Source organism: the organism of the source record quoted next, unplaced genomic scaffold (assembly GCF_019419815.1).
Source record: "Pyrus x bretschneideri cultivar Hongxiangsu unplaced genomic scaffold, Pyrus_bretschneideri_v1 Contig47, whole genome shotgun sequence".
Classification (NCBI taxonomy): Eukaryota; Viridiplantae; Streptophyta; class Magnoliopsida; order Rosales; family Rosaceae; genus Pyrus; species Pyrus x bretschneideri.
The window spans coordinates 2,111,719-2,129,855 of NW_025999784.1; the positions used below are offsets into that span (position 1 = coordinate 2,111,719).

The 18,137-nt window shown below is 35.5% G+C and overlaps 1 protein-coding gene across 1 annotated transcript; it reads right to left on the minus strand.

Moving 5' to 3' along the window:
* Positions 1 to 2,069: 2,069 nt before the first annotated feature.
* Positions 2,070 to 3,552, minus strand: LOC103955180. The gene has a single exon (XM_009367061.3). It carries the CDS (start codon positions 3,112 to 3,114, stop codon positions 2,200 to 2,202), a length of 915 nt encoding a protein of 304 aa, XP_009365336.1. The 5' UTR covers positions 3,115 to 3,552; the 3' UTR covers positions 2,070 to 2,199.
* Between the last annotated feature and the right edge of the window lie 14,585 nt (positions 3,553 to 18,137).

Consider the following 18,137-nt stretch of genomic DNA (forward strand, 5'->3'; position numbering starts at 1 on the left):
CTTGAGCGTTAGAGTATCTTAAACTAAATTAGATCTAAATTTTTTTCAAACTCTCTCTTAAGTTCAAGATATTGTGTTCTGGCAAGTACTGACTATCATGTTTCATTTTCTCAACAAATGTCATGAAAATGGTAATACATTGAGTTAGAATAGTACCCAACACCGTACATACTACAAAAGTATAACTCGCTAAATTTAATGCATATGATAAAAAATGAAACAAAGATTAGCTTTTCAAATTTTGTTTAAGTTGGAAGTAGAAGATATATAAGCTCGATGTCTAGAATTGGATCGGATAATCACAAGCAGAGCCAGCTAGTGGTTGTCCCAGGTTCTAGCACACCCTAAGTTTTAAATTTTGGAACTTTCCGGTGTTAAAATAAGCATGTTGTGGAAAACTTAAGCTTAATATTGCACAAAGTAGAAATTTTGCCTACCGCTAACACCTAAATCTCACTACATACTACAAGGAAAATAAATTAGTCCACTCCTATATAAATTCCTAGATTCGTCTTGATAATCGCTAGATTCAAGATATGTTAGTTATAAAGAAAACTTATCGTTTCAATCTTATTATCAATGGCGATAAAATGTGTATAGTTCTTTTTCTACTAATAAATTAATAATATTTTAAATCTAACAAATTATCTTATCCAAACCAATTCACTTTTAGGCATCACACATGGCCTAAATTTGATGAATGAAACAAACTCTTTGCAACTTTGACCAAAAACGATAGCTCTTATTAGGCAAAGCTTTGGGCTAACAATTTAGTTTTGTATGGGAATATGGATAACTGAGAAATCCGATAACACTTGATTTCAATGAGATGGTGACTTAAATTTATTGACACATGTGAGGCTGGACCTAACCTATTTTGACACTTGCAAAAGATATTTAATCCGTGAAAATAGTAGCTACTAGCTATATAGTCCTTGTCGTTGACGTTGTTCATTGTATGATGTTGAACTACTATGCCCGTATACATAGAGTAAGCATCGTGTTTGAATTCTCTAGGTTTTGGTGGTATAAATCCTGACACAACATAAAATTATGATTCAAAACTCTTACGACATTATTAAGATTATGCCATGATTAACTACATACATCGTATTAAATTTAATTAGTACTCGACAAAGATCTAAAACAACATGACCTGAACACAACCCAAAACGACCAGATATCACCTCTAGTTGGTGCTTGATACAAACCTAACTCAAGAGTAACAAGCGATGCCTCAAATATAATTTCTTTCAATTGGGTTCGAAGTACTGCTTGTTACAATCAAAATAATAAAACTGTCAGGTCTGTCACAATCTTAGATGATTCGGTTCTCCTACCTCTTGAACATTGGAGACGTTTTGAACACCTATATTGTTGGTTTGAAAGAGGTTGGCAAGTATGCCAAAACAATAGTTGTACTAGTGCAAAGCTTAAACCTAATCAATTGGGTAAACTCAATGTCAAGCAATAAAATTCAGCCGTTATTTGCAAACCAATAATATGAAGCTTGTGCACGTTTCCTGGCAATTACCTCATAAAAAATGCATAAACAAATGTTATAATAGCAGACCAAAAAATGTGCACGTTTCAATGGGTAAATTAATTGCCAAAATTTTTGCCCCCTTGGGTTTTAAAAAGCCAATCTATTTTGGCCATACGACAAAAATCACTAAACATGAACAAAAAGGGCCACTTGCGAAAAATTTATGTTCTTATAAATTCTGAAAAATCACTAAAAAAAAAAAGAAGGAAGGAAAATTTGAGTATTCTAATATATAACAATATATAATAATATACATTGTTTTTTACGTGGATCACATTTACTTGTTAAATTTTCTTGAAGTCTTAAATGCATCTTCAACTGTTTCTGTAATGTGTGTCATATATGATTGAACTCTACATAATAAAAATAGAATCTTTGGCTTGGAAGGGAAAGAGAGAGGAAGCAGAGTACACATTAAATTTTGATTGTGTGTCATACATCATTTTTAATGCAAATGCTTCCGGTAAAATTAGAATTTATACAATTTTTCTTCTTCAAGTAAAGCATATAATTTCATCTAATCTTCAACTTTTAAAACTATAAAATAAACAAACAACTTATAAAGTCGTTGTTAATATAATTTCTTCTGTTCACTAAATAAAATATAAAATAAATATAAAAAAAGGTAAAAATTAGAGGAAAAAACAAAAGAATCAGTCAGGTCTCTTACACGCGCAGATCAACAAAGAAAATTCATCAGCACTTTCTTGCCCTTTCTTTTCCAAATTCTTGTCTTCCAACCAGAGCCTGCTATCCAATCCACTCCTTGTCCTGAACATAAAGACAGCTACCCCAGATTTTGGATTGAACAACCAGTCATGGATATCCCACATCAAATCCACCAGCAAACCATCCAAAAAAATTGTTTGGTTTCCTCTGAAATTCCACCTCAACCTCTTCACCTGAAAAACCTTCTTCTTGTCAATGCAGACCGATAAAACCGGGCTTTTCGAGCCCGGTTCTTCGGGTTGATCACACTTGATTACGATGTCATGTGATAGTCCAGTGTCACGGAATTGAGCTTTTGTTGCATACACAGCACTGCCTGAAAAATGCTCACTCCTAGAAACCAATGTGAATTTTTTCTGTGACATGATGGTTTTGTACTTCTCCAAGTCCAAAACATGTTCGACCTTGTCGCCGAGGAGGAGGCAGAGTTCCGAGTCAGCTAGAACCATGACGAAAAACCCGGTTGCCGGTTCCGGTCCGGAATCATAATTGGCAGTGGACAAATCCCAGAAGACTTCAATCTTGGTATTGCAGGATTGGAATGCCAAGGTGCCCTTTTGGTCTTCCAACTTGTGGGAATCGGAATTGGATTTGGACGGCTGAGATTTGTTGTCTCCAACGGTGACCGTGACTCCTTGGGCTGTGAATTTGTTGAACCAGGTGAGTGTGATCAAAATCCGGTTCTGGGTTGAGAGCCTGGCTCTGTATAAACATGACACTTCGTTTGGGATTGATGGGGCTAATTTTGGGGTCACATAAGCTTGGTTTGATGTTCCTGAGCAATACGAATCTGAGACTTTTATGGCATGCTCGCTGTAACAAGTTGCTATGCTTCTCATTGTGTATGAGAAATCCGAAGATCGAAAATTCGAAGATTGATATCTTCTGTATCGTTCTGACTTTGTCGGATGTCCCCGAGGGGACGAAGATGGAAAGGAAATGAGAAGAAATGGGGACTCAAAATTTGGAGAGGAAGAAGGGAGGGAGTTTGGTCTTCCGTTTTGGCTATGGAAGAAGGAGAAAAAAAATACTTGTCTTGTATATGGTTTGCTTCCATGTGGGGGTGTCCTTTCGTATTCACAACATTAAGTGTAAACAATGAAAATATAAAAATAAATTAAATTAAAAAAATTAATTAGTGAAGAAAAATAAAGGGAAAGATAGTGAAATCCATGTGTTCTAGGGCAGCCTAACCACATTAATTACGATTCCAATAACCTTAACAATTGTTTAAGGAAAATATTGAAAGCGAATAAATCAGCATTACACTAACAAAAAAAAAAAATTCAGTATACTTGAAACACGAGGTGGTATACTAGATGAGTGATGAGTGTTTGGGTAGTCTATCTGATCTGTTTTGTTATACCTGCAAATACAAAACCATAATCTGGATTAGTTAGCTCCTAACCTAACTTAGACTATATTTTAAGTCAACCAAAGATTGACAGCCGCAATATAAGGAAAATTTTGTTAATGGATTGTCCTAAAGAATAGGTCTATGAATCTATCATGTATATCAGTTTGTTTTTTTTTTTTTTTTTTTTTTTTTTGGGTTGTATAGAATTCTAATGTTACCTAAACACACAAAATCGACACATTTGATAACACTTTATCTAGAGATGTGATATCCACACACCTCTTTTTACTTCTCCCACACCTTTTTGGTTTTCGGCCGTCGGATCGGATGAATTGAAGAAGATCAACAGACATAAATTAACAAGGGGTGTGTGGATAGCACACCCCCTTTATCTAATAGAGAGGACTATACCATTACATGTGGGATCCACCGATTAGAAAGTGTGTCAACAACTGTGTCAATTTTGTGTATTTAAACAACATTATTCATTTGTTTTTATTAGAGCATTATCACACAATTAGTACATGTACTACTTGGGGTAACGTTTATTGTCAGACAACATGGGTGTGTTATGCCCCAATTGTGCAGTGTAACGGAGAAAAACTTAAGTGCAGTTGTTTTTGCCATGTGACAAGCTGCAATGATGAGTGATAGTAAAATCTAGATAGTTGAAGGATCCGTGTTTAAACGATAAATTTGATTGTCAAATTTGAATACATGTCTTAACTAGGTTGTATTGTCATTCATCACTATCATGTGGTAGAAACAACCCTACTACAACTTTTATGGTTTGAACTATATACTGTTCATATAAAGATCAACTTGAATAATGATTTGAATTTAAATTCCAATCTTCTTAGCTACTAATATTGTTGTACAGTGATGTTCATTTTTAATCTTAAATGAGAGGTCTCAAGTTTGATTATTATAAATAACAAATATAATACGTAGTTATGGTTAATTCATCGTGTCAATCCAAATCTCCCACCCCAAAATCGATCGATTATGGAAAAAAATTCCAATATTATTTCTATAAAAAGTAGGCTAGCCTAAAAAGTATGATAAGAATATTTCTAATGATAATTAAGAATTTAAGCTCAAAGAGATATGGATAAGCCAAATAAGGGGAATTTGATAAATACTTGATGGCACGTAGGTAGGGGGTAGTGAACTGACTTGCAGGATGCCATTGCCATTGGATAACATGGAGTTGTGCCTATCTATGATGGTGATGAAATGGATGATAGTGATCATTTGGGTCCACGAAATAAAAGCAGCCGTGACCTACTCCCTACTATGATGGAGGGATTTTTGAAGGTTCTGAAACACAAACGCTACGTTAAATGTTATTATACAAGTAGAGAAATATTTTTTTTTTAAATGTCCATCCATTGATATAATAACGCATAACATATATGTTCGTCTTCTAGCTAAAGGAAGACAAATTTAGAATTCATGAAATTTTACTATTTATGTATTTCTAAGGTTTATTAATTTCTCTTCTGCAATTAAAAATCTTATTTATTATTGTTAATGCAATTCAGTTACAAATGTTAAACCTTTACGTTTTAAAACAGAAAACCCAAACATTGAAAAACCAAAAGATAGACATGAAAATAATATAATTAATAATATTAATAGGGGAGCTTTCACATCCTTGAATTTAATAAAAACATAGCAAATTAATACAACGGTTACAGTTTGAAGAATATAGAATTTACTTTCTTAGGAAAGGTTCATGCATGGTACCCTTCCTTATTGTGACAAATTATTTTGCGTATCCTTGTAAATATTGTTTTGGGTTTGCCTAGTGCGTTGAACTTAGGCTTAGACAAATGAGTCGTGTTTGTGTCGTTTTCGTGTCATACTTATTATCTTAACAAGCTTTTAACAGGTGACCCGATAACGATCCGATTCTTTAACGAGTTGGGTTGTTTTGTGTTTGGTAATGGGTCATGTAAGAAATTGTGATACTTAATGTCTAGATCTGGTATATAAAATCTTATCGAGTTCTTAATGGGTGTTTCGATAACGACCCTACTCATTAACGGGTTCTTAAATGGTGGCCAGGTAATGACATGATTTGTTAACAAGTCAACCATAAACTTGTTAATTTCGTGTCATTTTGTGTCGAGTTAACAGGTCGTGAAAGAAATTGCCGAATGTAGTTAAACTCTCGACCAAATAGTTTTAAGTTAGAATCCGAAGCTGTACGTTCTAAACAAAAAAGTCCTATTCAAAAACAAAAATTATAAATTTCGAACCAAACCCATTGGATCATCATTAGTTTTTCTTTTGAGAAAATTAGAATTAGATGCCTCATTTTAGACTTTTGTAGACTAAACATTTATGCTTTTTGAGTTTTTGAAACATTTGATTAAGATGCTCAGACTTGAACTACTTTGGATTAATTGAAATTAATTTACATTTAAATATCTGCTATATATTTTAAATAATTTCAACTATATTTAAGTCTAAAAAATTTAAACTTTTCAAATCTAAATGTACACCCACGCCAAATGAAAACGTACCAACTTAAATGAAAACGTATCAACCCCGAATTAAAACATACCCAATTATAAACTATATTAAAATGAATATTCATCTTTTTGGAATGTTTAAAAATATGTTTGATTCATGCACAATACTCTATATAGTCTTGTTTTTTGGTAGATAAGAACAAATTTTAGTTGATCGGAGATAAATCCTTATTATTGTAGGTAATGCTAAATAATAACAATAAATCATATAATTTTTGAATTAACAAAAAGGTTATTGTCCGTTGATTAATGACTTTTTCTATATATAAAAAAATTAATTAAAGTAATTTAAATTTTTTCTTGGTTAACGACTCTTGCTATAAAAAAATAATTAATTAAAGTAATTCCTCGTTATTAGGACAAAAAGTAATAAAACTTATGTTTTGAAAACAAACGTACCAAAACTTCAAATGTACCAAAAATTCAAATGTACCAAGAAGCTAAATGGACCAAAAATTCAAATGTACCAAGTAACTAAATGTATCATTATAATCAAATGTACCGATATAACCAAACGTACATAACAACGAGTTTTGTTACATTCTATTTAATTTACTAAAATAAATATTTTAATAAAAAAATATAAAAAATCTTAAATCATCATAATAAGAGATGCATAAAAATAGGAGGAAAAAAGGGAATGCTAATGTGAATAGACTTCTAATGAAATAAAATTAAAGTACCAAAATTGTAGGAAAAATGTTTAATCAAATTTGCAAAAACGAATAGATGTTTAATCTATGACATTTAAAAATGAGGTGTCTATATCAAAACGTCCCTTTTCTTTTTTAGGTATAGGTTGTTCCCAATTTGCAGGGTTGAATTAGAAGTGAAGTTGGTGTGTTAGTTGGTCACTGACCCATTGGTTTAAAATTTCAAGTACTTGTTAGCTAAACACAACTGTTATTTGAGAGGGAGGGAAGGCTTGAGTGTTCGATTGGTAACCTAAAAACGGGAAAACGACCATTAATTCAAACGTCAAATTGAAGCATTAAGGGAGCTGATTAGACGTCCTAGCTAATTACAAGAAAACATTGAACACGATTTAAATTAATATCATTACGATCCTTAGCAACAAAAATCACTTTTACATAGATCGGTCTCGTCTCTCCTTGCAATGTGGTTAGCAATTATGTTTATATGTTAGTATCACTATGGTTTAGGGATACTCTTTCTACCTGTAAGTGTAAGATCCCACATCGATCAACGGAGAGGTGATAATGTGTCTTATATGTACATGCTCCCCTTCCTATAACATGAGGTCTTTTGGGAACTCACTGGCTCCGGATCTCATAAGAACTCTGAAGTTAAGCAAGTTTGGGCGAGAGCATAGTCCTAGGATGGGTGACCCCCCTGGGAAGTTCTCGTGCCGAAACCCAAAAACAAAACCGTGAGGGAATGGTAAGCCCAGAACGGACAATATCGTGCTACGGCGGAGCTGAGCTGGAATGTGACAGTAAGTTAGAGATTCAAGGTTCAACTCACTTTAATGACAAGTTTGATATCTAATTATTATAACTGACATATTGTGTACCCTAGCCTAAAGGCCTCTACTTGGTTCCTTATATGTATGGAGTCATTTATTTTTACATGCAACAAGTCATTCCTTCTTACATGATGATGTGACATTATTTACCAAATAAACATCATAATTCAAACCGTTTTATTCAATTTAGAGACCGTTTAATTATTCATATGAATTAAACAAATTGATGGTTAATCATGAGCATATTACTTGTTAGCAAAACTGTTGATTTGTTTGACAAATAAGGATGACTAAACGAGCTCTTTTAGAGATGATCTTTAGAAGATGATAAACGAATGGTTGAATCACAACACTTATACAATGAGATAGTGTCACGTTGTCATGTAAGGAAGAATGATTCATATTACATGACGACGTGACATTATTTAGAAACGTCATGATCAATGGTTCAAATTGTGATATTTGTATAGTTTAGATGCTAAAATAAACAAATTAGATTGTTAAACAGTAGAATAAATTGTTCAGGTTATGATATTTGTATGCATACATTACACCTTTAGATTGTGACTTAATGATGACAAGAAAGTAAGTCTATCTTGCCTGCAAAGAAAACAGAAGACATGCATGTCTTCATAATATACACTCCATGAATATAGGGTAACTGAGATCTCACTGGCGTGAGCTGTGTGATGATTTACTAGTGCGGTGTACCGTCTTCTCTCTTGAGAATACGTAGAGAGGCCCAGATCTAATGAAAGATGCTGAACCAAAAATAGTAATGTCGGTATTGAAAGTGGCTAACTGTACAAAGTATATCGAGTACTGATTCAGCGCACAGGCAAAGTCCTTTTCGGTATTTTGATTCCCCCAAAAGTAGCAGAATGTGGGGAACTTTCTTTCACGTCACGCCCTCCCAGAAACGTATCTGGCATGATTATCACTTCTCTATACCACAAATTTTTGCTTAATCACTTGAAAGCATCCTTTTTAAGTTAATGATGCTAACCAAAAGTATATAATTCTACGTGGTTTTGGTTCAATCAACCAGCGTGATATATCACATATTTGAAAATATAAAACTATAGATCCCACATTAATTAAAAAAAGAATTTGGCTACCATACTTAATTATATGTATATAATACATTAATCATCATTTTGACCATCTGATGATGATGTATTAAATCCATATATTCATATGAATTATATATTATTGTGAGAAGATGATTGTACTAATAGTTAATTTATATTTTTAATTTAGCAGCCACTTAGTATTATGGACCATGGTCTAGTGATATTCTTCTTCACTTGTAAGTGAGAGATCTTAAGTTCAATTCTCGGCAAAAACAAATTTGAACCAAATTAATATGGCTAGTGGACTATAAGATTTAGCATACTCTCCTACCCCTTATACCATCTCAAACCTTTGGTTTAAAACCTAAAATTTTTAACCCAAAAAATTTAGGTTAACTTGTTTTGTGCGCCAACCCTTTTGGGTTAAATTTTTAGTCCAAGATCATAAAGAATGAATTTAGGATTCCTAAAGTAACTTTAAAAAAAAAATTATGTAAACTATCCAAATTTAATTTTATGAACATTTTAACCTAAAAATATTTAGATTCTGATAAATATTGAAAAATAACTAAACCGACATCATGAAACTCGTGGAACACTATGAAAGAATATGAAACACATGAAAGATTTTTTTTTTAAATTATTTTAGCCGTTGAATTTAAATTTGAATCGTTAGATCTTTTTCTTTACAATTAGATTTGATCATATTAGATCTTAGCCATTGAATTTAATGAATTTATAAATATAAAACTAAAATAAAATACACATATATAGTAGGCTAACCCACTAACCTGGAGGGAATTCTGGATCAAATTTGTCTCAAAAATGAGTTTTGGGTTAAAGCTCATATTTGGCCTAAGGGTTGGAGCAAGTTGGGATAGGTTTAGAATAAAAAATTTGAGTTTTACTCCAAGAGTTGGAGTTGGTCTTGGAGTAGATAATATCATATATTGATTGTATTCAAATATTCATAGCTTAGCAAACATATAAGCAAATTATGGTTACAATTAAAATCTTCGGAGCACAAGTAAGGGGCATTTAGACTTAAGACCAATTCCAATGGTGGGCTAAAAGCCAAATTACCCCCCAAAATTTCCCCCCAAACGCACTCCAACCCAAGGGGAAATTTTGAGCTAAATGTTAAATGCTAAACCAATGCTAAATTCCCCCCGAAATTTAGCCCAGAAATCGGGGTGGACTCTACCCAATATTTATCGGAATTTAAATTTTTTTAGATTAAAATGTTCATAAAATTAATTTACGATAGTCTACATATTTATTTTTTTAAAAAAAAATTAATTTAACAAAAACAAATAGCCTAAATTCATTCTTTAATAATCCCGGGCTAAAATTTTAGGGTAAAATGGTTGGAGTAGAAAAGCTGTTTTTGGGCTAAAAGCTAAATTTTTCGGGCTAAAAAATTTGACTTTTAGCCCAACCATTGGAGATGGTCTAAGGTGACACACCCCGAACGAGATCAGGGCATGCTGGCCGTCACGTGGAAGTGACGTAGCCATGTGCACAGTGCGGAAGCTAATAAAGTAGTGACGTAAAAGTACGAATAAATAAAAACTAGCATACATAAGGTAGAAGTAATAAGTGCTAGCGTAAGTGAGACACAAGTTCAGAGCAGAAAGCCTGAAGTAGTCCAAACTAAAATGACGCGACAACAGTACACCCGAAGGTGGTCCTACGCTGGTGATCGTCTGTCAGAAATGCCGGGAAAGCCCTCTGGGAAACCACCAAACCAACTGGACAGCTAGAACCTGGAGGGGCGCAAAACAAAAGCGTGAGTGGGCAAAAACAAAGCTTTTCGAAAACCATTTCAAAAACAAGATTCTAACCCCTCGCCGTAAAACCTGTATACTTCCCAGAAAATAAACATATGTATATAAATATAGATATGTCAATCATGCATAAGACTATGCCATGCCAAATCTCACAATGAAATGCAAGTGCTCAGGTATGAATCACATCAATAAACATATAATCTGGCAGCCGGAGTCACCTAACGTAACCTGTACGGCTGCATCTAGAGCTCAGATCTCAATCACAACAACTAAACCTGCCCACGAGTCGGAACCACCTAAAGTGGTATGTACGACAGGCCTGGGTGTAATACATATAAACGCTCTAGTGCTACGATCACGTGAAGGCTGTGTGAATAATCGCGGGTCACCTACGAGTCGGAACCACCTAAGGTGGTCTGTACGACAGGACTGTGCACCTAACTTGGATCCAAGCTGAGCGTGTGGTGCGGGAGGTGAACAACACGTGAAGGACTGTGCCCTACTCTGGGCGGGAGCACTAACACCGGGGGTGCAGGTTATGAGCTCTCTAAGCACCTCGAATCACTACTGAATATAAACGTGAATAACACTTACCTGACACTTACCTGTGCGTCCACAGCACCGATACATACGAACATATATATATATATATATATAAATGTAACTAATCATGCATAATCACCAACAATGTAAAAATGGCATGTAACTAATAAACATTTAAATCATTTTCTGGGAAATATAAGTATATAGGTATATACGGAAAACCAAAAGCCCACTCACTGGTAAGTGGAAGGGTCGTAACCCCCCTGCCTCGAGTGACCACGCTCGTCCTCAGGATACGTCTCACCTATATGCGAAATAACTATAAAAACGTTAATTTTAAAGCACATAACCAAACTTTAGAAATAACGTCTCATACAATGCTCAAATGGGGTGTATGAATACACCAACGTCATCTATTCAACCTCACGAACATCCCCAAATTTTTAAAATAATTTTTCACCGCCGAACGCGCCAGCCACGCGCAGGCACGTGCCTGGCACGCTGACGGCGTCAACTGACGTCGTAGGGAATATTCCGCTAACCCTAACGGTTTCCGCCAACGGCGTCGGGAATATTCCGTCAGATTTGACGGAATATTCCGTCTTCTTCCCCGGCGAGCCTCCGGCGCCGTCGCCGGCACCGGAAAACTGGAAAATTTTCAAACTTCGATATCTTCTTCGTTTTTCAACCAAATTCCACAATTTTGGTACCAAAATGAAGCCTAGAACTAGAGGAACACAATCATACTACTTTCAAGGGTTAAAAACCACGAAATCTCACCTGAAAAATCAATCCCACTCCGGCCAACTTCGAAACCAATGATCCCGACGTCCAAATCCTTCAAACGAACTACTCCGAGCCTCCTTGGGACCTCACCAAGCTTCGTATAAGCTTAAAATTTCCTAAAACGTGAGAAATCACGCGTGCATGAATAGTACCCAAATCGGACATCGTAGAATCGATGTGAAAACGATGGAGTTCTCACCTGAAAATGGTATAGTTGGACTCCTACAAGCCTCACGGGCTCGAATACGTGCTTGGTTTCCTCGATCTGTGGATGTTTGATGGGTTTTGGGTGTGTGTCCGTACGTTCGAAGGAAATGGGAAGGGAAATGGGGACTCGGGACAGTGCAGGAAACAGGAGGAAAAAGGCTGTGGTGTGTGGGAAGGTGTGTGTGGTTCCAAACATGCCAACACAACACAAAAACAACCAATAAACGTAACGAAATCGAACTAGGGGCAAAATAGTCTTTTCACGCGTACGTTTTTGATATTTTCGGGACGGGCTGTCACATAAGGACCTAAAGAAGATTATTTTTTTATTATAACCGGAATGCTTTTATAAATCTAATTTTAGTCACTAATTTTAAAACTCATTATCAGTCATATTAAATACCCTTGCCATTATTTTCAACTTTTCTTTCTAAAATTCCTAACTTAATCATCAATTAGGCCTTAAAAATAGGAATTTTTATTGCTACAAATCAAATTTAGCAATTTAAAATGGAAGACTTTTTAAAATATTTTTCTAATGAGAATTAAACTATATAGAAATTTATTCAAACAATCACAAAACCAAACAAATAAACTAATATGTAGACACAATAAACAATATACAAAATAAAGGTACATGAATTTATGTGTGTGTGTATATATATATATATATAGGTGCATACATATACATAGGTTCGTATGTATAGGTGCAGAAATGTATATATAGGTGCATATATATAGGTACACATATATACATAAGTTTATATGTATAGGTATACAAATGTATATATAGGCATATATATATATCGGTACATAAATATATATATTTATGTACATATGCATAGGTACACAAATTATGTATTAATTTATATATATGCATATAAACATATATGCATTGTTACCACTTAAGCATTTTTAGCATTTTTTTACCCGTATTGAATACACATTAAGTACAAAATAAATGCGACATATCAGCATAGTTATGTTGATAAGCAATTTTTTACCTGTATTTGTGTATTGTGATATATCAGCATAGTTATGTTGATCAGATTGACAGTGCTAACTAGGACAAACAAGGATTAGTTAGAATTGGTTGTTGGTTAAGGGTTGTTAGGGAGTGACTTAGAGAGGAAGTTGCCTGGTTACTATATAAGAGAATATTGTAAAAGGGAAAGGTTGTTGTAAAAGTTGATATTGCAATGAAATATACTAGCTACTGATACATTGAGTAAAAAGCAGAGTAAGGGTTGTATCATTGGTATCAACCATTGTTTCCGATCCTGACTTGATCATTCTCGTGTATGACTCGGCTCGCTTCCAGAAGAACAATGGAATCGCGTGTATCCAAGCTGGAATCCTTGTTTGAAGAATTTCAGAAACAATTCAAGGAATCCAGAATCGAGTTCCACAAATCACGAATGGAGTTCCGAGTGACTCATGAGTTGATTCTCCAACAGCTACATTCCTTATCTTCGAAGGGTGGTGGGTCTGTAGGCGAATCTTCAGAAGCAACACATTTTGATCCGAATTTGCAAATGGGTACAAACCCTAATTTCGCCCCCAATTTTTTTCGTCAAGAAATCGCCACGACTGCTTCGAATCTGCGTCAACCACTTCTGAAGATGGACTTTCCCAGCTTTGGCGACAATGATGAACCCTTAGGGTGGATTTACAAATCTGAGCACTATTTTGATTTCTTTAACATCGAAGAATTCAAGAAAGTGAACATGGCTTCCTTCCATCCGGAAGGCGAACCCTTGCAGTGGTTTTAATGGGCTAATTGCATTGCCAATTATCCAAAGTGGGAAGATTTCAATCGAGCACTATGTCAAGAATTTGGGCCTTCCGAGTTCGAAGACGTTGTTGAGAGTTTAGCGAAATTGAGACAAACTGGATCTTTGAGGGATTATGTTCTTGAATTCAGAAGATTGGCCAATCGCACAAGAGATATGACTCATTCTCTTTTGAAATCTTGCTTTATTGGAGGTCTCAAATTTGAACTGCGCCATGATGTGAAGATCTTGAAACCCAGGGACATTTTTGAAACAACTGCGTATGCACAGCAGCTGGATGCGAAATTGTCAGACTTAAAGGTCAAATCTTTTCCTTGTTCTTCTGTTAATTCTTTTTCTCGTACTCCATTACAGACTGTTAATACTGGTAATACTGGAGAAATTAAAAAGCCTGATACTGTTAGGAGAATGACTCCTGAAGAAGTTGAATATTGTAGGAAACATGGGTTATGCTTTCATTGTAAGGAAAAGTATGCTAGAGGTCATTCTTGTGAGAAAAAACAGCTTCTGCTTATTGATGTTCACACTCCTGATGATAATGAATCCTCTGATGATGAGAATCTAGAACCAGAAATCACTTCTTGTGCTCTTTTTGGCACTCATGCACCTAAATCCATCAAGACTATGAAAGTATTAGGTTGCATCAAAAATTGCCCTGTGATAATCCTCATTGATTCTGGAAGTTCCCACAATTTCATTGATTCTTCATTGGTAAAGAAGATTAATAGTCATCTTGATACATCTCATTCTTTTAGTGTCAAGATTGCTGATGGGGGAAAAGTTAATACAATTGGATCCTTGGGAGCTATCTCTTTAAAAATTCAGATTTATCAGTGTATAACTGACTTGTATGCTATAACTCTTGGTGGTTGTGACATTGTATTAGGGGTTCAGTGGTTGAGAAATCTTGGACTAGTCCTTTGGGATTTTGATAAATTGTATATGAAGTTCACAAAGGGTGATGTCACTTACTGTCTTTCTAGTCCTGAGACTCCTAGGGAGCACATTCAAGATGTCTCTATTTTCCAAATGGAGAATCTTATGCAACAAGAGTCTTCTATTGACGTCTTCCTGTTTCGAATCCAGACTGAAGACATGGTTCAGCTTCAAGACTCACTTACTGCTCAACAATTTGTGGAATTGCAACAGTTATTACAAGAATTCGAGGGAGTTTTCTTGACTCCAAGCACTCTTCCACCTCACAGGTCACATGACCATCGCATTCCTTTATTAGAGGGAAGCACACCCCCAAGCATGAGGCTCTATAGATATGGACCTTTGCAGAAGACATAAATTGAAAAATGTGTGCATGAATTGTTAGAGGCTGGGTTTATCAGAATCAGTAATAGTCCATATTCTTCCCCTGTTATCTTAGTCAAGAAGAATGAGGGGACTTGGAGAATATGTATGGACTATAGGGGACTCAACCAGATTACAATTAAAGACAAGTTTCATATCCCATTGATTGATGAGCTGCTTGATGAAATGTTTGGGGCTCAGTTTTTTTTGAAATTGGACTTGTGGTCTGGGTATCACCAAATCAAAATGCATCCTAACGACATTGAGAAGACTGCTTTTCGAACACATGATGGCCACTATGAGTTTTTGGTGATGCCTTTCGGCTTAACTAATGCTCCTACAACATTGCAGTGTCTGATGAATCAGATATTCAGGCCCTATCTTAGAAGATTTATTCTGGTTTTTTTTATATGATATTCTAGTATATAACAGCTGTTGGGAATCTCATTTAACTTATCTCTGAGTGGTTTTTCAAGTGTTACAAGATCATACCTTGTTTGTGAAGAAATCCAAGTGTGCTTTTGGACAATCAACAATTGAATATATTGGCCACATTGTTTCCAAAAATGGGGTTGCAGCTGATCCTAGTAAATTGGCATCCATTGCTAATTGGCCAATACCTACATCCGTGAAGGCACTTCAAGGATTTCTCGATTTGACATGATATTATAGGAAGTTTATTCCTGGTTTTGGGATGATCATTAGTCCTCTCACAGTTTTAACTAAGAATGATAACTTCCATTGGACTTCAGAAGCCACCACTGCTTTCAATGAGTTAAAAACAGCCATGCTTTCTCCACAGGTATTGATTTTCCCTGATTTTACACAGCCTTTTATCATTGAGAGTGATGCCTCTGGGTTTGGAATTGGTGATGTGTTACAACAAAATGGTAAGTCTATTGCTTTTACCAACAAGGCTCTGAGTATTCAGAATCAATCGTTATCTGTATATGAACGGGAGATGATGGCGATTATTCATGCAGTGAAAAAATGGCAATTATATCTGGTTAGGAGACACTTTATCATTAAAACGGACCATCACAGCCTTAAATTTTTTCTCCAAAATCGAGCAAATACTCCATTTCAGCAGAAATAAGTTTCAAAATTATTGGGTTTCGATTACGAAATTCAATATAAATAGGGTTGTGATAACCAAGTGGCAGATGCCCTTTCAAGATTGCATGTTGATATCAAATCTCAGAATTGTGACATGGAATTGGCTGCTATTTCCTACCTTTATCTAAGTTGGTTGGATGACTTGCGGAGGCATCTTAAGCAAGACACTTGGATTGTGTAAAAAATCCAAGAAGTTTTACAGCTCAATGATTCAACTTTGTTCAGCAACTTGAAGTACAAGGTAGACAATGGGTTTCTCCGATACAAAGGCAGAATAGTATTGAGTCCCACTAGTTCTTGGAGGCATAAGGTGTTTGACGAACATCACTGTAATGCCATTGTAGGCCATGTTGGGTTTCTTAAATCCTATAAAAGACTCTCTCGGTCTTTCTATTGGATTGGTATAAAGAAGGATATTAAGGAGTTTATAGCAAATTGTGCCACTTGACAACAACAGAAATATGAGACCTTAGTTCTTGCCGGATTAATTCAACCTCTGCCTATTCCTTCTAGAGTTTGGATGGACATTTATATGGACTTTATCATTGGGTTACCTCCTTGCAAAGGTAAAATTGTTATTTGGGTGGTTGTTGACAGACTTTCCAAGTATGCCCATTTTCTTGCCCTTTCACATCCCTACACGGTTGTCTCTGTGGCACATCTCTTTGTTGAAAACATCTTTAAACTTCATGGAATGCCTACTTCTATAGTGTCATATAGGGATCCTATCTTTATGAGTAAAATTTGGAAAGAATTCTTTGCACTACAGGGCTCATCTTTGTGTTTTAGCTCGGGTTACCATCCACAAACAAATGGTCAAACATACGTGGTTAACAAGTGCTTGGAGACATATCTAAGGTGCTTTTGTAGCTTACAACCCAAGAAATGGGCCAATTGGCTACCATGGGCAAAGTACAGTTATAACACGGCTTTCCACAGTGCAACTAAACTCAGTCCTTATGAAGTGGTTTATGGACAAGCACCTCATGAGATTCCAGTTCATGAAGCTGGCACTACAAAGCTTGACATGGTTGATAGGTGTTTACAAGAGAGAAACCGAGTCTTATCTCTTTTGAACTTAAATCTGTTGGTTACTCAAAATCGGATGACTGTTCAAGCTAACAAGCACAGAACTGAAAGGGTTTTTCAAGTGGGTGACTTGGTGTACTTAAGATTGGTTCTATATCAGCAATTGTCTTTGGCTTCACATCCATTTCACAAGCTTCAGCCTCGATTTTATGGCCCATTCGAAGTGTTGGCTGAGGTGGGGTCTGTGGCCTATAAACTCAAATTGCCAGCCAATTTGAAATTATACCCAGTCTTCCATGTCTCTTGCCTTAAAAAACATATAGGTGATCACATTCAACCTACAATTCAATTACCAGTCATAACTGATAAGGGGATACTCCAAGACGTTCTAGTGGCAATGTTGGAGCGAATGATGGTCAAGAAATGCACTACTGCAGCAACTGAAGTTCTAGTCCAGTGGCAAAACCATGCTCCAGCAGATGCAACTTGGGAAGATTATGCAAATTTGAAGTCCAAATTTTCGATCTGGCTCAATTGTGATGTTTCCATTCCATCAATGCATTATCTTAAGTGTTGTCATTTCTTTTGAAGTCTTGTGTACAAGCCTTGTTTTGAGAGTGGGGTATTGATAGGATGATGTGTATTGTGACATATCAACATAGTTATGTTGATAAGATTGACAGTGCTGACTAAGACAAACAAGAATTAGTTAGAATTGGTTGTTGGTTAAGGGTTGTTAGGGAGTGACTTAGGGAGGAAGTTGCCTGGTTACTATATAAGAGAATATTGTAAAAGGCAAAGGTTGTTGTAAAAGTTGATAATGCAATGAAATATACTAGCTAC

Coding starts and splice junctions, on each gene's coding strand:
- LOC103955180 (XM_009367061.3), bottom strand. CDS start 3,114: ATGAGAAGCATAGCAACTTGTTACAGCGAGCATGCCATAAAAGTCTCA.